The sequence below is a fragment of the Myotis davidii genome, unplaced genomic scaffold (genome assembly GCF_000327345.1).
Source record: "Myotis davidii unplaced genomic scaffold, ASM32734v1 scaffold438, whole genome shotgun sequence".
NCBI classification, from domain to species: domain Eukaryota; kingdom Metazoa; phylum Chordata; class Mammalia; order Chiroptera; family Vespertilionidae; genus Myotis; species Myotis davidii.
In genome coordinates this window covers 2,030,819-2,053,179 of record NW_006290031.1, presented here as the reverse complement: position 1 = coordinate 2,053,179, position 22,361 = coordinate 2,030,819, and the positions used below count along the sequence as shown (strand labels likewise).

General features: G+C 37.7%; 2 protein-coding genes across 4 annotated transcripts in view; one reads left to right on the top strand and one right to left on the bottom strand.

Moving 5' to 3' along the window:
• Positions 1 to 4,574, bottom strand: part of SCLT1 (sodium channel and clathrin linker 1) — a 118,452-nt gene extending 113,878 nt beyond the window's left edge. For all 3 annotated transcript variants that reach the window (XM_006762804.2, XM_015563311.1, XM_006762806.2), the window contains exon 1: positions 4,039 to 4,574. In XM_006762804.2, coding sequence (XP_006762867.1) covers positions 4,039 to 4,072 — 34 coding nt within the window. In that variant the 5' untranslated portion in view covers positions 4,073 to 4,574. The remainder of the gene's footprint in view (positions 1 to 4,038) is intronic.
• A 3,171-nt stretch (positions 4,575 to 7,745) lies between these two features.
• LOC102765683 (chromosome unknown open reading frame, human C4orf33) overlaps positions 7,746 to 22,361 on the top strand; it is a 15,183-nt gene continuing 567 nt past the window's right edge. The window contains exons 1-5 of the mRNA XM_015563310.1: positions 7,746 to 7,830; positions 13,681 to 13,870; positions 16,442 to 16,502; positions 19,862 to 19,913; positions 20,044 to 20,243. Of these exons, the coding sequence (XP_015418796.1) occupies positions 13,690 to 13,870; positions 16,442 to 16,502; positions 19,862 to 19,913; positions 20,044 to 20,243 (494 nt within the window). The 5' untranslated portion in view covers positions 7,746 to 7,830; positions 13,681 to 13,689. The remainder of the gene's footprint in view (positions 7,831 to 13,680; positions 13,871 to 16,441; positions 16,503 to 19,861; positions 19,914 to 20,043; positions 20,244 to 22,361) is intronic.

The following is a 22,361-nucleotide window of genomic DNA, read 5'->3' as shown; positions in this document are numbered from 1 at the left end:
ATGTTTATGATATATGTGTCTTTTTCTGTGCTGATTTATTCCACTGATCCATATATTTATCAATCTGCCAATATACTACTGATTTAATAACTGGATATTTAGCTCAGCCAACACGGCTCAGTGGTTGAGCATTGACTTATGAACCAGGAGGTCAAGGTTAAATTCCTGGTCAGGACACGTGCCTGGGTTGCAAAACCCAAAATAACAACAACAAAAAAGAAACAGACTTCAGACAATAATATGAGAGATATAAAACAGGGTGAGACATATAATTGCCCCAGCTTAATGGCCTGAGAGACGTTCCAAGCCATGGCACAGGGAGGGAAAATGCAGACAGAAATCAAGCAAATTCTCTTGAGTTAAGGTGATGGAGCTGAGTCGATGAAGATTAAGTAAATTAAAATAGGCAGTTCAAAGTGTAGGAGAGAAAGCTGCACATCGACAGAACTCTGGACATATGAGATCTGCAGAGAGCCTCTCTCAAGTACATAATAGGATATGGAGTTGTCACTTTATCTATTAAGGAAATTGAATTTGTAGTTTAAACTTTCCACGAAGAAAATTCTAGGTCTAAGTGGCTTCAGTGGTGAGTTCTACCAAACATTTAAGGAAGAAATAACACCAAATCTGCATCAATTCTTTCAGAATACAGTGGGGCCTTGACTTAGGAGTTTAATTCGTTCTGAGACCGAGCTCGTTAACTCAAATTACTCTGTCAACTCAATGCAAAAAATCCGCAGAGAGACAGCTGGTATCTCAAAAAACTCGTTAGTCGGGACACTCATAGGTAAGTCAAGGCCCCACTGTATTGAAGAGAACAAAATATTTTCCATGTAACTTTATGAGAACAGCATTATCTGAGAGTAAAAAAAGACAAAGACATTAGAAGAAGAAAAAAAAGCTTTATGAACATAGATGTTAAAATTTTAAAGAAACTTTTAGAAAATGAAATTTAACAATATATAAACAGGATAATACATCAAGACCAAGAGGAGATTATCTCTCCCCCCCCCCAAAAAAAACACACCAAAAAACAGAAAAGGAGCTTTACATTTCAGATTTAATCAATGTAAATCACTCTATTAACAAACTAAAAATGAAAAAAATCTTATCTCAATAAAATGCAGAAACATCCTTTGAAAAAATCTAACATCCATTCTGATAAAAACACTCAGAAAACCAGGAATAGAAAGGAACATCTTCCACCTATTAAGAACATCAATGAAAAACCTATAGCTAGTATCATACTTAATTTTGAAAGATAGATGTTTTCTTCCTAAAATTAGGAACAAGACAAGGATGTCCATTTCAACCATTTCTGTTCAGCACCTGTGCTGGAGGTTCTAGTCAGTGCAATAAGGCAAGAAAATGAAATGAACGGCATTCAAATTGGAAAGGAGTAAAATTATGTTTATAAGATGAAAAGATCGTCTATGTAGAAAATCTAATGGGCTTTACAAAAAAAACGATTACAACTAATTAGTGGGTTTAGAAAGGTTGCAGGGTACAATTGGCAAAAATAAAGACTTCTCTATAGTAGCAATCATAAATAAAAAAATGAAGGTAAAAGACTAATACCATTTACAATAGTATCAAAACAGCAATACATCTGGTAAAAGGTATGCAAAACCTATATACTAAAAAACATCAAATATTGCTGAGAGAAATTAACGAAGAGATATTTCAATGGATATATGACTTTTCATTGATCAGATAACTCAATATAATCTACACAAATTGATCATTAGTTTCAATGCAATGCCTATTAAAATCCAAGCATCTGTCTTTGTAGAAATCGACAAGCTGCTTCTAAAATTTATATGGAAGTGCAAAGGGCATAGGATAGCCAAAACAACTATGAAAAAGAACACATTTGAAAGGCTAACACTATCTGATTTTAAGACTTATTATAAAACTTCAGATTAATGGAACAGTATCAAGTCCAGAAATGGACCTACACAAATACAGACAATTGATTTTTAACAAAGGTCAAAGGTACTCCAATGGAGAAAGGATATTCTTTTGATTGGGCATCCATATACAAAAAAATGAGCCTCAACCCTTACAAAATTCAACTCAAAATGGATCATAGATCTAAAAGTATAACTTAAAACTACAACACTTCTAGAAAAAAAAAACAGAAGAAAATCATTGCACCCTTGCGTTAGGGCAAAGATTTCTAGATATGACACAGAACCATAAAAAAACAAATTGAGAAATTAGACTTCACCAAAATTAGCAAGTTCTGTTCTATGAAACACACTATTAAAAGAATGAAAAGAAAAAATGAGTCCATCTCCACTATCCATTAATTCCCACTACAAGAACAAATTCTTCATTTCTTAGCTTGACACACAAGTCCCTCTTTGAATAGATCCCTAAGAACTATCAAATCTCCCTTCTCAGATGGAAATGGAAGAATAGTGTTCTGCAAATACGCTAGAAGTTTACTAGAAGCCTGGCGGGGTGTGGAATTGCCAGTGCTTATGATGTGTAAAGCTGACACTTTATCATAAAGAAGTGGTGTCATGTGGAGTTACCAGATGCAAAGTACCAAATCATACGGTCTTGAGGGAGACTCTGAAATCCCAGTGGAGCAAATGAAAAGAGGCAATCGAGTTCAATAGAAGCCAATGTAGAGAATGTCAGAGATGGGCTGAGTTCTTCACCACTGGTCTCTAATGCCCCCAAAATGAAACCTGCTGTTTCCCCCATCATGCCCCCCGCCCCCCATCTTCTTGGTTGCCCTCCACCTCTTTCTCCCAAATCCCCTAATCTCCAATCTCATTGAACCAACCTTAGTTCATTTCTTACTTGGGTGATAAGTCACCTAACTGCACTGTGCTCTAAGGCATGTTCCTCACAACAGCCACACTGGGCTTTCAAAACCACAGTTTGATCATGCTATTCTCAATTGATTTTTTTTCAGTGGTTCCTGGACCTGTGCAACAGTCCAAACTCCTGAACACATAGCGGACAAGGCTGATGACCACCTAGCGGTCCTAGCCCCACTCTTCCCTTTCAGCTGCACTTGTCATTTCTCTCTATAAAGCACATTCCATCCAAGCTAACCTCCTTGCAAGTTGTTCACTAAGCACATTCCTAACCTCCTCGATGTTGCAAATACTGTTCTATTTGGGGTGCCTCGTAAATTCATATCAGTACTTCACATTCCAGCCCAATGGCACCTTCCTTGACCACAGTTAATAATAAGCCTGTACAATACCAGTTAGTTTTTGTTTAGCACCATGTGTCAGATGCAATTCCAAATCCTTTACATATTTTAACACTATTGTAACCGTGCCAACAACCTAGGAAGAAATGGAGGCAGAGGAGTTAGCAGCTGCTGCCCCTTCAGTGTACTTATGGAATTTACTTATTTCCCTCCTTGATTTAAGTTCCTGGAGGGTAGAACTGTCCTCTTCACATTGGTGGCAGCTGTGCTTATACAGCTCTGGCACATCACTGAAAGGGGAGGACTTCCACAAACAGCCTCTGAACACACGGCCAGGGCTGTGCCTCCGGGTTCCAGCTGCAGCCGGAGAAACCCTTCCCAGCTGTTGCCCTATAAGGCAGTTGTTCTCAACCTTCTGGCCCTTTAAATACAGTTCCTCATGTTGTGACCCAACCATAAAATTATTTTCGTTGCTACTTTATCACTGTAATGTTGCTACTGTTATGGATCGTAATGTAAATATCTGGTATGCAGGATGGTCTTAGGCGACCCCTGTGAAAGGGTCTTTCGATCGCCAAAGGGTTTGCGACCCACAGGTTGAGAACCGCTGCCCTAATGTCCCCGAGCCTGTGAGAAGCATAATGAACATGTTTAGCTCAGTCCCGGGTGAGCTTAAGGAACCTGCAGGTATTCACCAAGCGGTTCTGCTCCAGTATATGCACATCCTCCTAGATAGCACCAAGCTTTTCTGCAGCGGACTTGAGTTTCCACGCACCCAAGAGGCATTCAAAATATATTCGTTGGTCAACGATGACATTAAATACTCAGGGTAAGAATTCTCAGGAAAAGAATAAGGAGCTTACTTTTCTCTTTCAGTGGGTCCATTTCTGCGGCCATTGGGATGAAATTGGAGTTTGGAGGATCCACCACCGTTACTTTCCTCAAAAAGACACAGGACTCGTGTGCGGGAAGACAAACCTAGGGCGCCGCTCCGGACGTTGCCCAGCGTTGTAATCAGCACCCGACTCCCGCGGCGTCCACGGGGGCCGCGCCTCCTCCCGAGTCCCAGCCGAGTCCCTCGCTCTGGAAAGAGACTTCAGCTTTCAGGTTTGCTGGGGACCCGCCAAGTGCATTCTGTCCCGCGTTCACACGAATCTCAGCCGGGTGGGACGGGACGCGGGTGGGTGCAGGCGTCCAACGGTCACTCAGGGTCATGTCGGGCCACCTTCCAGAGCGCGGAGGGCGCCGGCGGGCAGCCCGGTGGTGGCGTCCCTCGTGGAGGGAGTGGCGACTTCAGGGTGGCCGGGCCAGAGCGGAAGTCCAAACGGCCCGCCCTGCGACTTTGAAACCGGTGCCCTGGACCGCTCCTAGGAGACGGTGATGCCGCGTGCGTCCTCACGCGGGCGTCAGCGCCAACGTCATCACGCTTCCTAGCGTCCTCGCACGCTATTGGCTATTTGTCAAGCTGGGAGCGGAGCTGTGGGAAGGGGGATGACAGCCAGCTGAGCCGGCGGAGTGGTGGCGGGAAAGCTGGCGGGCCTGTGTCTTCAGGTGGGGGGACCCAGCTGGTATTTTTTTTTTAAGAAAACCCCCAAAATGTAAACCTAGGTAGGTCATTAAATAGATGTTTACAATTCCCCAGTATCTTTCCTAGACTTCTGGACTGGGAGAACCCGCTCTCCAAAGCGGGGAGGGGGAGGTTTGGAAAGGATCTGGAGTTCTGGGGGGATGGGGGGTGCAAAACTCAGACTGGCGTCTTCAGAGGCCACACCAAGGCTCACCCGCTGGAGGCTTTCTGAGTGAGGACTCGGTAATCTCCAGAAACGAAGTACCGTCCTCACCCTCTCGGGTCTTTGGAGAAAGGAGACAGTTGTTTGAATATTTAACTGAGTAGCAATGAGGCATGTAGTTAGAAGTACTCCAAAGGCCCTGTAAATTCAGCAGTTGTTTCTTTAGAGATAACTTTCTTCCCCCAAAGGGGGAAAAACAAAAATTACATTTTTGCAAGAAAAGAATTAGGCAAAACTTTACATCTGTGGGCGGATTACAATTCCCATTATTAAAATGGATTTTGTCTGGATTTGTAAACCCTATCATTTTTTTTCAACAGTTAGCATTGGAGGAAATTTCAGTGCTAGCAATATAAATGTTAACTTGAACTAGCCAATAGTTTTAGTGCTTTTTAATAGACTGTTTTTATGGATTGAAGTAGTTTCACTAAACATACATGTCATAGATGTAGCTCAATTTGGCCTTTTCTTTAACAGTTAAATTTTGTGGTCCTGTGCTCATAATGTTATATACACAAAGTAATGTTAGCAGAATGTATTGAGAAATTTAAAAAATTTGTCCAACGGTGTCCAAATAGGTACGTATTTGAAGTCCTGTTATGGGCTTTCTCCATATGCATTATTAAGAGAATATGATGGTCCCTTCCTCTAAAGTAGAGGTTCTCAACCTGTGGGTCGCGACCCCTTTTGGGGTCCAACGACCCTTTTACAGGGATCGCCTAAGACCATCGGAAAACACATATATAATTACATATTATTTTGTGATTAATCACTATGCTTTAATTATGTTCAATTTGTAACAATAAAATTGGGGGTCACTACAACGTGAGGAACTGTATTAAAGGGTCGCGGCATTAGGAAGGTTGAGAACCACTGCTCTAAACATTATGTTAATTATGGAGGTATATCTAATGACCATACCAAAGTTTAATTTAGCTTTGAGTTAGTGAAGATTGAACTTGATTTGGCTTTTAGCAGCCATTAAGTTAACATTAAAACTTGTTGAAAGGAGAAATTGAGTGTGCAAGCTCCAACTCTTTTTCAAAGGTCAGTATATGACTTTTTCTTCGTAAACTTCTCGCTGACTCCCCAAGGGCTTGCTTGTATCTCTTCTTACATTTGAACTTTGAATATTGTCATATTGTGGTTTAAGTTGGCATCAAACAAGTAGGTATAAACTTGATTCTACAATTTACACTGAAAGTCGATAAGATATATTAGTGTTGGTGAAAGCAAAGAGCAAGCACATCCTGGATACATCTAATCCTATATAGAAACAATAAGTCGACACTGTTGATGGAGACAGTAAATGTAGGCAAATAGGTCGATAAATACTGAAACTGCGTGGGCAGGTGGAACTGAACTAACCAGAACCAGGTGTACATCTCTAGAACACTTAACCATATTTTATGATCTCAAAGGTCAGTCAGACTACCTGTTTCATTGTCTTGTTTCCTATAAGATAACCACTTCAGTTCAAAAAGCACCAATAATACCCACCGGCACAAACTTTCAAATGAATTTCTTGCATGAACAGACGTATAAAAACTAGAATAATAGGGTAGATTTTTTAAAACATATATATATATATTTTATTGATTTTTTTTACAGAGAGGAAGGGAGAGGGATAGAGAGTTAGAAACATCGATGAGAGAGAAACATTGATCAGCTGCCTCCTGCACGCCCCCTACTGGGGATATGCTGGCAACCAAGGTACATGCCCTTGACTGGAATCGAACCTGGAACCCTTCAGTCCACATGCTGACACTCTATCCACTGAGCCAAACCGGTTAGGGCTGAGTAGATATTTTTAAAAATATTGTAAGTAAGTGAAGATTATGAGACTGAAAATATCCCTTATGCTCATGTAATTGAGTAAAATTACAGAGTTAAAAATTTCAGAAAAAAAGCAAGTTTATAATCAATTCATGATCAATATATTCTACATGTAACTTTTAAAAATGAAACTATGAAAAGGTGAAATTTAGTCCAGCTTTTTACCCCTTTTATTTTTTTAAAAAATTATTTTTACTGTTTTATTACAGATGTTCCCTTTTCTATATTTATTCTGTAATTTATATGGAGCAATACAGAACTACTCCATTATTGCAGAAAGAGGTCAAGATATAAAGTCATTTGAAAATCTACCTTTTCTGTTACCAAAGACAGCAGCTGTTATTTTCTTTTAAGAAAACACCCATGCCAACAATTGCTAGTCAAAGAACATTTTAGGACTTTCACTTTTCACTGTTGTTTAAATGTAAATATAAATATATATAATATACTAATATGCATATATATACAAATTTAATTCTTACAAAAACCTTTGAAGGTATGTGCTATTTTAAAATTATTTTATAACTTTCTGATTATAACAACTAGAAAGTGTCTGAATTGGGATTTGAATCCAGGCACTCTGGTTCCATTGTCACCATTGTTGACCACTATGTAGATGCCTCCCAGTAGAGTAATATAATTTACAGCTAGGGTAATATTATTTCTAGCTGGTACAATATAATTTCCAGGTTTGGCTTATATAGCCAATTAGCATTTAGTTGCATTTAGTGAATTATCATTGTACATGTTCTATTTTAATCTTAATACTTTGCAGTTGATTTTAAAGTTGTTGCACAGGATTTACATTGTGGGGTTACTCTTCCATCTAGAAAACCATTCACACTTCAAGAGTCTTCAGATGTTCACTGATGGTCCTTCAACATTTTTCTTTCCTAGAAAAATCATGTGTCTGCTTCAGTCCTCCAAGCCCCACCCCTAGAATGTGTAGGCAGCTGGGCGGAGCTAAGCTGAGTCCGCTCCTGTGAAGTCAGCTGGATGTAGCAAGCCTGGTGGAGGAAGAGCTTTCTGGTCTGTGTTCTCTTATGTTTGTTGTTGTTGTTGTTTTCTTTTTCATTCTCATTCCTTGCACCTTCCCCCATGCTTATCGTTAGCTTTTGCTCTGGTAACTTATTCAGCTGCCTCTTCCTGCTGGCACAGTTTACTCCCTCTCCAGCCTGACTTCCTCATTTCTCCTTTTCTCTTTTAACTGGAGGGGAAGGGGTGTGTGTGTATGTGGAGAATGGAAACGGAAAAGAAATAAGTTTTGTAGAAAACTAAAGAAAATTTCGTGGAATTTGGAAATTGTCCTTGCAAAACGTTCTGTTGAGAAACACCTTTTCCATAATTCCCTTCTTTTAACCTTCCTGGAATTTCCCTCCTCTCCTAAGCTTTTAATACTCTGAACTTCTTTCTCCTCTTTCTCCCTTCACGTCCTTTTAAATGGCTTTGCTTATAGGGAAAGCATAAAAATAATTTAAAATTAATTTTCACCTTTTTTGATGAAAGAGTAATTTGAAGAATAGCAGTTAAAATGTGGGGAAAAAACAGGATTAATAGTAAACATTCTTTTAAGAAAGTTTAAGAGCCAACATTAAAATTACATAGCAAGGTGGTGATCACCTTGAATGAATATATTCTTTAAGTAATGTTCCTAATATCCATTCTGATTTTTTAGACAGGTTCAGCATACATAATATAAAGGAGAAAAGAGGTAGTTACCATACACTTTAAAGACACCTAGCCTTCGCTCTGACCAGTGTTTTTCAGTGGTTAGAGTGTCTGCCTATGCATCAAAGGGTTGCAGGTTGCAGGTTAGATCTCCAATTGGGGCTCTTTCATATCTCTCTCTCTCTCTCCCTTCTACTCTCTCTAAAATGCAATGGAAAAAATATCCTTGGTTGAGGATTAACAAAAAAGAGAGACTTAGCCTTAAATTAGACTTTAAAAAGAGTTTTAAATTATTCATGTATTTTTGAATAGTAATGTGTATCTATCATAGTATAAATTCAAATAGATAAAAAAAATAAACAAACAATAAAGTGATATTGTTGAAAGTACGTCTCCCTTCCTCCCCTGTGTTAGGTAGACCCAAAGGGGCAACCACTGCTGCCACTGGCTTATTTATGCTTCCTGAGATACTGTATGCATTCGCAAGCATACATGCAATTAGTCTTCCTTTTTATTAATTGGATACTTACTTTTTTGCACCTTTCTTTTTTCCACTTAGTATATTTTAGATGTATGTATAGAAGTGCCTCACCTTTTAACAGCTATGTAGTATTTCCTTATATGATATAGTATATTTTCTGTATCAGTCCTCTACTGATGGGTATTTAAATTGCTTACAACATTTTGTTATTCTAAACAACGTTGCAGTGAATATTTTTACACTTATGTTACTTTGAATATGTGCAGTCTAATAACTTCTAGAACTAGAATTTTTGAGTCAAAGGGTATTTGCATTTTTTATTTAGATAACTATTGAGGGGTTGCCCTTGACAAAGGCCGTGCCAGTTATGCCCCAACAGCAGAGTGTGATTGCTTCTCAGTGTCCTCATTAGCATGTTGTCAAACTTTCCGATTCTTGAAAATCTAAGTGAAGAATAGTAATTTATTTTTTTATTTTGCACTTCTTTAAAAACAAACAATTTATTGATTGATTTCAGAGAGAGAGAGTGGACAGGGAGAGAGAAAGAGAGCAAGACAGAGAGACATTGATTTGGTGTTTTTATTTATGCATTCATTGGTTGCTTCTTGTATGTACCCTGACTGGAGATTGAACCCTCAACCTTGATGTCTCAGGTCAACACACTACACTCTAACTAACATGCTACACACTAACCAACTTCTATCATTATAAGTGAAGTTGAACATTCTGCATTTTCTTTCTGTGAATTAGCTGTTCATATCTCTACCCATTTTTCTGTTGGGATTTTGGTCTTCTCCTTATTGACTTCTAGGAGCCCTTTAAAGATTAAATAAATTAGTTATTTGTCTGAAATATGAGTTGTAGATATTTTTCTCCAGACTATGTTTTGATTTTGAAATGGTGAGGGTTTTATTTTTTGGTGGGGATAGGCAGACTTCTGCTTTAAGCCAAATGTATCTATCCATTTTTTTTTTTGTGTTTATATCTTCTGGATTTGGGGTTATATTTTAAAAGGCTTTTTCTACTATTGTCTTTTTTTAAAATCCTCCCACTTTTTTCTTTCTTGTTTTTATGTGGCTTGATTTTTATGTTTAAATCTTTGATTCATTTGAAACTTAGTTTGGTGTAGGGACCCAGCTTTATTTCATTGGTCTGCAAAAGTGAACCAATTGATAAAGGACCTGGTTGATTAGCTCAACTCCCCATAGACGTCTTTTTTACTTCCCTAGCACCTGGCATAGTGCCTGAAAAACTGTAAGTAGCTAATGAATCTTTGATAAACTAAATTGAAAGGAAATTTCTCGATATATCATCTCAGTTATCTGTCATTTTGGTATGTAGTGTTGAAAGGGAAAATGATACCACTAACACAGTTGATTTCTTCTTCATAAAACCTTAGAGTCATGAAATTTTAGATCCAGAGACTAGAACAATTATTCACTCAACAAATAACTGAGTTCCTGTTACAGGCATTCTATATGGGAAAGCAGAGACACTAAACAAGTAGGTCATGTGGTTTAAGTGCTGTGAGTCAAAATGGAGCAGTGCAGGGGCAATAGAGAATGACAGGGAGTCCAGTGCTACTGGAAGCACACCAACCTGGAATGAAAAAGTACATTGACTATTTAATTGTCTGGGTACATGTGCAAACAAGAAATTGAAAGGTGGTGGAGGTTAAGCCTCAGGAGACAGTCCTAGGTATCCCCAGGGAGTTGAAGAGAGAATCATTTGTCTCTTTCTGGGTCCATGCTATATTTAGATTAGACTGTAAACTAGTTGGCCAGACTGTAATTGTTAGGGTAATTTTACTATCAATATTATGCATGGTTAGACTGACATGAGTGTTCTTTAAGCAGATTAACAACTGTGTTGTTCAGGTAAGAAAATAAAGTAATTTTATGCAATTAAAGCCAAAACTATATTCTATCCTTGGTCATGTCAGCCATGACTCTCCTCCCTGATGGTGGAAGTCTAGTCAATATTTCTGGCAGTAATTTTTAAACAATGCTCAAAAAAAAAAAAAAAACCTTAGGGGAAAAGGCATAAGGAACTGATAGAAAGACTTGAGGTACCACTGTCTTATACTCTTTGCTTTTATCTTTTAATCTCTTATCCTTCAGGTAAGATTAGATTTGGAAGTAATTTGAAATCTGACCACCATGTGTGCATGGAAGTGACAGGCCACTTTTAGGAGCCCATCACTGAATATGGCTTAATTCCAATTAGAGATAGAGATGATTGTCTGAAAGAGCTGGAAGTTGAAAATTTTCTAGTGGAAACCTATTGAATAGAATCGGGGACCCTTTAATGTGTGCAGCATTTTGTGGATATGATGCTTGTATGGAGAATGAGTAAATCTACTAACACTTCTTAGTCGCTGAGCTATGTTTTGCCAGGATTGTCAAATTCCAAGTTAAGAATATAGCATGTTCCCTCAGTATATTGCCACCAGAATCAGCTTTAATGAGCATTTCTAATATCTTGATTTATTCTTATTTCTTCCTATATGCAATAAGAAGATACTTACCAAAATTTGGGGTAGAGGATATAGATTTATTTTTGAAGAAAGTATCTAGATATTTTAACTAAAGAAAATAAATGTATTATTAATGTTTTATTCCATGCAAGTCAGGACTAAAGTCCACATAAATCAGGATCAATTTATATTTATAGTCTTACCACTCACTGAGCTTATTTCAATATAAATTGTTAAACTTATCCTTTTCTAATATGCTTTTACTTGCAAATGGGTTGTAATACCAGAACTACTTTTTAATTTTAGAGTTTATCTCCCATTGACTCCCTCCAACCTCTCCCCCGCATCCCCCACCCCCTACCCTTGCCCCAGGTCTTCAGCACCCTATTGTATGTGTTCAAGGGTTATGCATATATGCATACAAAGTCATTGGTTGACTACCTCCCCCCCCCCTCACCTTTCCCCCCACCTTCCCTGGAGATTCCACACTCTGTTCCATGCTTCCAGTGTTTATTGCTTTTAGAGAGAGAGGAAGGGAGAGAGGGGGAGAGATGGAGATAGAGATAGAGACAGAGGACACTGATGTGAAAGAAACATCTATTGGTTGCCACCATATGCACCTGACTGGGTGTAGAAACTGCAACCTAGGTATGTGCCCTGACTAGAAATGGAACCTGCAACCTTTTGGTGTATGGGATGATGCTCCAACAACTGAGCCTGGCCAGGGAACTACATACTTTAGAAAAAGGTTTTCAGAGATGTTGGATTCCTTATGTGACACAGAGCTTATATATTTGGATCTTACAATGCTTGACACATAGCTAGTACTCCATACACATTCAATGAAATAAATGTATTGAAAATTTAGTACTTTACTACTTGCAATAAAAGTAACATGAAACAAGGAAATGCCTTCAAAGATTTCAGGTATATAAATTTCAGTGTGAAAATATCATCATTTACTAATCAAGATTCTGCTCTGAACATGGCATATGAATCTAGTATAATTTGGAGAATTCACTACCCCTAAAATAAGGTTTTCATCTCCCTCCAGATTCCAAAATGACTTCATCTGGGTAAACATGGCTGGTATTGTTTCAATTTCTTGATTTGCCTGCTATGTGACCTTCGGCAAGTCAGTTTCTTCTTTTGTACTGAGGATAATAATAGTTCATCTGCTAGTTTCTAGTGAAATTAAATCATATAATGTTTATAAAACGCCCAATTTGCAGTTTTCAACAATATGTAATTTTATTAATATAATAATGTGTCCTTCCATTTAATCTTTGGTAAAACAGTATAAAATGCAAATACCGCTTGTGTCACTTTTTGATATTTCAAGTGTTAAATGACCAAATTGCTTGATTGATCTCTTTTCACCCTTAGAAAAATGGAAAAAGAATCTGTCAGCATTTAAACTTTGAAATAGACTAAGAAGCCCAGCTGTTAGCAGGCTCAGATGTTGAGAGTTGACCCAGGAACCAAGAGGTCACAGGTTCAATTGCCCGTCAGGGCACATGCCCACATTGCGGACTTGATCCCCATAGGGGACGTGCAGGAAGCAGCCAGTCAATGATGTTTCTCTCTCGTCGTGGATGTTTCTGTCTCTCTATCCCTCCCCCTTCCTCTCTCTCTAAAAATCAATAAAAACACATTTAAATTTTTTTTAAATAGATTAAGAAAATCTATACCCTGAGAACAAGGCAGACAATATTAAAGTTTACTAACCTTCAAATAGTTGGAGTCCCCTTTCCCCCCACCCACCCCCCAAAAAAACCAAGGTTTTAACCAAAAGAATAGGTACTAACAGAAATGCTTCTGCTGAATGATAGAATATTTTATTCAAATTGAATTTTATTTTAAAGATCTTGGTTCTCAAGGGACCCAATAGTTTAGACACCTGCACATTTTACAGTAAATGACAAAGAATGGCATAAAAACTCATAATGCTTATAGTTGTTAAGTACATGAACAATTTCTCCAGTGGGCTTAATTACAGTTGTAAAAAGAAACAATTTTGGGTCTAGACTTAAAGTCTCAAAGCTTTTTGGGTCCAACTACCTATTTTACGGTAAAACTCAGTGTCCATTATTTTGCCACAGCACAAATGGCCTTTGGACTCTCAGAACCCTCTTCTCGTCACACTGCTGTCGACCTGCTGGCTTATTGGAAATTTTCACTTCATTTCTGAATAAAGGAAACATTTCTAAATTGTTAAAGAGTTTGTTTTAATGTGTCTTTTTTTTCCCTTTAGAGTCTAAAGATGGATTTTAAAATTGAACACACTTGGGATGGTTCTCCAGTGACGCACAAACCAGTGTTTGTCAGGCTGAACCCAGGTGATGGAGGAGTGATGTTGAAAGTCAGTGCTCCATTTTTCAATGATCCTCCAGCCCCGCTTGGAGAACCAGGAAAGCCTTTCAAGGGACTGTGGGATTATGAAGGTAAGTGGAAGTACGGTGTTTTATTGCAGACATAAATCTTTTTGTAATAACCTCTCACAGAGCTATTATTTTATCTTGCTGTAAGGAAGTGAGTGCTTCTGAGCAACTGACATATGCAGTGTGTGATATTTCCTACCAATCTCTCATTCTGACTTTTTCACCATTACCTATGCGACTTTAACTCTATAACTAGAACAGTGAAAAATGGCAATTACAAATCCAGACTTCCAAATTGCTGCCATATGTCCTTCCTTTACTTCTGTTACCTAGTCTGAGAAGAGTTCAGCATTCTTGTTTTGTCTTCAGATTGCCACTTTAACCTTATAAACCTTCTTTATGGAAGTTTTAGGGTGTTTTACTTATTATAGAAACACTATCAACCTCAATATGAAATGTAGTTTTTATTTTATATGTACTGACAAGTAATCTCACATATCAAACGAAGGTTAAAAGACACCATAAAATTACACTTTCAGGTTTGCTATATGATCCCCGTCTAATGTCTCCTAATTAAGCTACCAAACTTATCTTTGTAAAAAGACTCTTTATGATGCCATTCCCCAGATCACAAACCATTACTATTCCGGAGATAAAGTTCAAATCCTTCCTTTAAACTTTCTGGGACTCATGAATGGGGCTATCATATTCAACCAAAACCTCTTGATTTCTAAACGGCTACTATCCATGCACTTTCTCACCCATGTACCTTTTCTCATTCTGTTCCTCCTGCGTCTAATGCACATAGTTCAATGTCTAAATCAAGTTCTATTTAGTCAAAGAAACCTTTTTAAAAAAATTGATTTTAGAGAGGGTTTGGGTAAGAGAGAAAGAGAAACAGCCATGTGAGAGAGACACAGTGTTCAGTTGCCTCTCAAATGCGCCCTGACCGGTGATTGAACCCACAACCTAGGTATGTGCCCTGACTGGAAATTGAACCCATGACCAGGTATGTGCCCTGACCTGTAATTGAAGCCATGTACTTTCAGTGCACAGGACAGCACTCCAACCAACTGAGCCATATCGTCCAGGACCAAAGAAACCTTGGATGATTCTTCTAGTCCAGGGGTGGGCAAACTTTTTGACTCGAGGGCCACAGTGGGTTCTTAAACTGGACTGGAGGGCCGGAACAAAACCATGGATGGAGTGTTTGTGTGAACTAATATAAATTCAAAGTAAACATCATTACATAAAAGGGTACGGTCTTTTTTTTTTTTTAGTTTTATTCATTTAAAACGGGCCGGATCCGGCCCGTGGGCTGTAGTTTGCCCACGGCTGTTAGTCCCTACTAACATCTACTTTATACCATCTGTACGGCATGCATTTTGTCAAGATTAATTTATAAAATGTTAGCCGTATGTTGTCTATTACTGATACAGAGCTTATATATATCAGCTTCCTATTGGTGTACACACCAGTGGGACTTATCTACTCAACAAGTACCAAACTCAACTTAACCACTTTTCTCATAAACCTGCTCTTTCGCTAATTGCCCAGTCTCAATCAATGGCAGTTAAATACATCAAATCACTGAATATAGAAATGTGATTTTTTTCCAAGATATTCTCTCTCACTTTCTATGTTTGGATTTATCTATTAAGTCCTACCAATTTCCTATCCTAAATATTTCTCTATTTCAGTACCCTTCCTTCATTCTCATCATCACTTCATCATCTTTTACCTCAAATAGGACAGAGACTTCTAAATAGTCTTTTTGCCCTTAACTTTATCCTTCTCTCTTGAAATGTCGAGTGATCTATCAATAGGGGAACAAAGGGGACATCTGTAATACTTTCAACAATACAGATACATTTAAAAAGAAATAAAGAAAAATTTAAAGTCATCATTCAGCTACTTAAAAACCTTCTCAGGCTTCTGCTCCTCCCCCAGATAAGTTCTTCTTAATATGATTTCTATATAAGATTTTTCATGACCTGGCCCCTTATTCTCTTTGTAGCATCACTTATTAATACATTGAAAGGTTTACTTATTTGCTGATTTGGTTATTGCTCTGTAGCCTACTTGTCAAATATGGATATCTTTTCATATCAAAAAATATTTAACTGTCTTTAATTTTAATGGTTACATGCATAGAATACATAAATTTCATAATTTATATGGTAGCTTTCCTACATAATAGAAGATTTATTTATATAATAGGCAATGATCCTATATAATAGGAGATAACCATTTAGGTAATATCTAATTTTTGAGCAATACTTTGATGACTAGCATTATATTTACTTACTTTTCTAGTTGTCTGATTATTTCCTTAAGATAGATTCCCAGAAAAAGATAATTGGCCTAAAGTCTATATGATAATGTTGATTTCTTTACAACCTCACCAGCACTAGGCTTTACTCATCTTTTTAATTGATGGCAATCTGATATGGAAAAATTTGATGGTGATTTATTTCTAAGCAATGTCTATTTATTATCTTTGTCCCTTTTCCTACTGAGGATATAGCTATAATTAAAAATAATGAGTTAATTTATTTTATACTCTAAAGGAATAAATAATTTTTGTTGAAGCATAATTAAATTCTCAGTATTTTATATCTCTGTTTTCAAAAGTTGTAGAAGCATTTTTCTTGAATGACATAACCGAACAGTACTTAGAAGTTGAACTTTGCCCGTAAGTATAAATTTTTTTTTAACTCATTACTATATTACCTGAACACATTGTTTTCTAGGTATAAATCATGTGGTCATAGTAAAAATTTGCTAATTTCAACAAACTAGGGCAGATGCCAATCTGAACTATGTATAATTTCTTATTTTCAAATACCTGTATAATTTAAAATATATGTTTAAAACAGGTTTGGCAAAAGTGGGTTTAAAGTTGTGAGTATGGACTTGCATCTGGGGCTGGGCTCCGACACGTGAAAAAATAAAAATAAAAATAAATAAAGTTGTGAGTATGCAAAACAGAGTTTATTCTTATATTATTATTTATTAATTATTGTATTATTTCCCAAACAATTGTAAGCCTACTTTTGTCACACTCTGTATATATTACAGATATTTGAAAATAGTACGTTGATGTTATTTTCATTTTACTATGTAGTTGGTCTTTTTAATAAATTTGAAAATAATTTTTTTTTGCAAATGAAATAGTATAATAAAACAGAAACTCATTATTTATTCTATAAATTGGCATTATGTCCTAGCTACTCAGAAATAGAGACATATAGATATAATAAATTAAACTAATTTATGAAAATGTTTCTTTTAAGAAATTTTAAAAATAACCACACTTTCATTTTATGTATTTGTTAATAATGTATTCATGTGTTTCTTCATTTAGTCCTCATTTTTTTAAATTTAAATTCTTTATTATTTGAAGTATTAAATGAGTCTCCTTTTCCCCCCATTGACCTCTCCCCGGTCACCCCCATCCCTCAGCACAAGGTTACGGGCATTGTGTTTAGAGGAAAACAGAATGATATTTGTCCTGTAGATATGAAAAAATGAATTTATGCCCACCTCTCATCGATATTATAACAAATTTTAAGTTAGTAAAATATTGAGTAATGAATTTTTTTTTGTATTGTGATGATCATTTTAAATGGCATTTAAATGTCTTTCAGTATCTATTATCCATTAGCCTTTGTAGGCTGGGCAGAAAGTTCCAAACAATCAATTTAAACAAGATTTTAGATATCATTTTTTTCCCTTAATTTGATTTTTTTGCTAATTCTAATGTGGAAAATGTAGCTGTTTCCAATTATATTTTTCAGAGGAATAACCTAGTATCTTTGTATGTTACCTTTCAACTAACATGCCAAAATATTTTATTGAAAAATATGATTGTCATAAACTGTCACATGAGGAAAAAAAATATTCACCCATTGTATGATTATTTTCACCATACAGGTGAGAATAAGGCAAATAGATTTATAACTTGTCTACAAGAGAGTAAAGAACTTGGATCTACTAAAATTCTAAAGTTTCATCCTTGGTTTTACTTTTATTAGATAAAAATACCAGTTTATTTTCATAAAGAGATTACTTAGCACTGGATGAATAGGATAATTAGATTCTCTTTTGTTAAGATATTACATAATAACTATTATGTACAAAATTAATAAGTTCTAAAAATTTAAAAAATTCTTAAAGTAGTTTGGTTTCATATATATCGGTACAATCAATAATCAAGAATCAAGGTTTTGCTTCAGGCAATCAATTCCTGTAACAATTAGTCTCTAGGAAAACAATGTGAAGAATATTGTTGTTTTCATTCATAAGAACTTTTACTTCTCTTAGGATATTATTAAGCTTGCATCATAACAATAAAAATAAGCAGAGGAAAGAATACTTGTCATGTGTTAGAATAGTTTTCGGAAGGAAATCCTCCCTGAAAAGCTCACAATAGACTATCTGTATAGAAGTGTTTAGATATAGTCTTTTCCAGAGACAATAAATTTCTTTCATGTAACTACTCAAAAATCTTTGATTCTTATTGACCTGGCTAGTCCCAATTATGCTCTTTTATTAGACTTTACTTTTGAGGATATGTTGTTTCTCTTTGAAAATGTGACATTGGTGTCTGAACTAATGGTAGAAAGCAGGAAAACACAAGAGGCAGACAGCTACAGTTTTAGACAACTTATATTTTACATTTTCTTTATTCCTCATGAGCTTCAAGACAGTTTTCTTATAGAAATAACTTTTAGTAAAGTTGTTGGATTCACCTGAAAATTGGTGCCAGCTTCTCTTAGGGTACTTTTGTTTTTGAAACTAGTTTTATTATAAACTAGAGGCCTGTTGCACGAAAAGATTCGTGCAATAGGCCTTCCCTTCCCCTGGCTGCCGGCACTGGTTTTCCTCCGGCACCCAGGACTCAAGCCTTGCTGCCGGCACTGGTTTTCCTCCGGCACCCAGGATTCAAGCCTTTGCTCCGGCCGGAGCCGCCTTCATTCTTTGCTCTGCTGCTTCGTGCCTACTATGCAAATTAACCGCCATCGTTGTTGGCGGTTAATTTGCATATCTCACTGATTAGCCAATGGGAGGCATAGTGAAGGTATGGTCAATTACCATGTTTGTCTATTATTAGATAGGACTAGAGGTCTGTCCAATGCATGAAATTCATGCAAGAGTAGGCATTTCTTCCCCAAGCTACCAGCACTGGCTTCCCTCAAAGCCCCAGTTTCCTCTGGAAGGACTCTGGTCTAATTAGCATATTACGCTTTTATTATTATAGATGCCAAATACTATAATATCTCCCACCCCTTTGCTGAGTTTTCATCTTCTGACTGAAATCTTTTATATAGTTTTATATTTAAATAATATAAAAAGCAATCTGAACATGTGTAGCTTTTTTTAAAAATATATTTTATTGATTTTCTACAGAGAGGAAGGGAGAGGGATAGAGAGTTAGAAACATTGTTGAGAGAGAAACATTGATCAGCTGCCTCCTGCACACCTTCTACTGGGGATGTGCCTGCAACCAAGGTACATGCCCTTGTCCAGAATCAAACCTGGGACCTTTCCGTCCGCAGGCTGATGCTCTATCCACTGAGCCAAACCGGTTAGGGCCATGTGTAGCTTTTGAATATAATTATCTGGGTTTTTCCAGATAATTGGTAATTGACCATACCTTCATGATGGCATTTCTAAGTAACTAAACACCCTGGTTCTTCCTATAATTATCCAGTATTCAATTTGCATCTTTTAAAAAAAATTGATTTCAGAGAGGAAGGGAGAGGGAGAGAGAGATAGAAACATCAATGATGATAGAGACTCATTGATTAGCTGCCTCCTGCATGCCCCCTACTTGGGACCAAGTCCACAACCTGAGCATGCGCCCTTAACAGGAATTGAACCCGGGACCTTTCAGTCCACAGGCCAACACTGTATCCACTGAGCCAAATTGGCTAGGGCCATCTTTTGATTATTTGGAAATTTAGTTACATACATTGCAGATATAAAGAAGAGTGAAGAAAATAATGTTTGTTTCTTTCATACACTCATGAGGAATTTTAATTTCCACAGCCATGGACAACATTTGGTGCTTTTATTATCTGGAAGAAGAAATGTATGGAAAGTAAGTAAATAAAAATATGAGACAAAGTTCTTAAGTGTATAAGATCTATGTATACATTATAATATTTAATATATATGTTTAACTTATAAATCTGAATTTAACTTTTATATTTCACATATCATTTCTGTAGCAAGAACTTTCTCTATCATTCGAAGTGTCCAGAGGAGAGACAAAATGGGAAGGCAGAGCTTATCTTCCTTGGAGTTATTTTCCACCAAATGTGACAAAGTTCAATTCATTTGCAATTCATGGATCTAAAGATAAAAGAATCTATGAAGCTCTTTACCCTGTACCTCAGCATGAACTGCAACCAGGACAAAAACCTGATTTGTAAGTAGAAAATGAAGATATGTTCCAACTGTGCAGGTTTTTGGGAAATTAATTCTTGGTAGAGCAGTGATAACATTTTTCAGTCAAAGGAGACATGTGTACAAGCACCTAGTAGGGTACTGTGTTCCCTGATGGTTCTTAGTAACTACTTGACAGACTGTGGACCCGCTTAGTCTCTCTCACTGCTATAAGTACAGCACTTATGTTTCCATGGCAATATGAGAAAAATCTTGCTCAGTGAATATTGCAACAGCTGCTATAGAAGTATTGTTACAAATTCATTTATCATCCCTTTCAGAGCTGACTGGCCAGAGACATTCAGATTCCTGGTGAACAAAGGGTTAATAAATTCTTTCCCTTGCTGCTTGAGAATATGACCTTCAATTAACTCTCTAGCTGTCTTCCCTTGGTAACCTTATAAGGATAAAAATGTCATCTAGGTTTCTGGGCAACATAACTTATAACAAAGATGACTCCTAATTGCTTAATTGCATCTGGACAGATAGTTTTATGAATAAATTATAAATACCTGATGGGGGACAGCATCGCTTTGGATTTCCCTTTAACAGTCATATTCTCTGTGGAGACCCTAGAAGCTATGCCTGTGGACTTATTACAAGAGATATTGGCTCCTTTGGGCACCAGGCATGTAAGCCCAGGTATCTCCTACACTTGCCCAATTTGAGTCGTATCTCTTTGAAGCTGTCACCTAAGGAGAATATAGCTCCTGTCCAGCCATATGAATGCCTCATGGATTGCAGCAAGCTTTACTTCCTTGGGAAAGCCAGATTCTGTCCTAGGGCAAGCTGGGATTCCTGCTCTCTAGCTCTCTCAGTGTACTCAGTGTGGCCAAGACAGCCTGGCGAGTATGTGTGTTCAGAAGAGCTAACAGTGACATCCCAGTGTTGCCAGTGGAATTGGAGTCCTTTCACAGAGTGATAGGAAAGCATTCTGGAAACCTGTGTATGGGAGGATGAGAAGCAGTGGTAAGATTTATTGTAGAAGCAAAATCAAAGGACTGCCCTGGACTCAGCTCTGTCCCACTGTGAAACAAGTCCAGCCTTGTCTTCATCAAGTCAAGAGCAAAGGCCAGTGCCCATGAATTCTGTGCCATTGGTTCAGTCAAGTTCAGTCCCTGTCCTCACTGACTTGCTTAGTCTGTGTTCCCAGCTGTGCTCTGGCTGGTGCTGTGCCATGGTCACCATCTTGGCCCCTATTGGGCAAGCGCTTACCTCCCCCAGCACCGTCTTGGCTTCTACTGGGCATGTGTCCAGCAGAGGAATTTCTCCAGCTGTTTTTCTTCTTCCCCTGGTAATGACCAATAATGGACCTTCCTATCCTCTTCAGGGATTAGGCCCCGATACAGCAGGCCCCTGGGGAGCCTGTGAATGCTCAACCCCCTACTGAAGCAGGCTTAGTGTCCGACTCAGCTTCCTAGTTTATTATACTTAATGACGTCTGATCCCTTTGCTCCCTTCCTTTATTAATATCTAGCTGTCTTTGCTAGCACTCGTGGACTTTGCACCAGGGTGGGCTGACTCTCCTGTCATTTTACCCCTGAAAATGCTGTCCTTCCTTTCACTGTTTGCCTTCTCCTTCCTGCCGTACTCTTTCTTCACTCACTTTGCCTTCATCTCTTCGAGCCTATTCCTTTCTTTCTGCCTGACACACTTTGCTCTCTTTCCTCTGCTTTTCTCCCCAGTCCTGACACTTCCTACCTAGCCTCCCTTGTTTTCTCTTAACCTTCACTGTTGGTTCCCGAACCTCTTCATCTGGGATTGACAGTTGAGACTCAAACTGGTTCAGTCTGGCCAGGTAAGCAGAATGGGCCCAGGATCTAGATGCAAGTGACTCAGGACCCTTATATCAAGATGGCTTGTTTCTCTGGCTCTTCACCAGCTAATATCTTCTTATATTTTAGCTCCTTAGTGCTATCATATGTTCAGCTCCTCAATGTATTTGTTATTGGAGGCTTACCTTAGGTAAAAGTGCGACTATGCCGTTGGCCAGGGCCCAGCCAAGGCAGAGTGATCTGCTGCAGAGCTGAGTTCCACTGCAGCATGTTAGCTAGACCTTTCTCTCCCAATTAAACCACAATAGAAATCTCCATAATAGTTA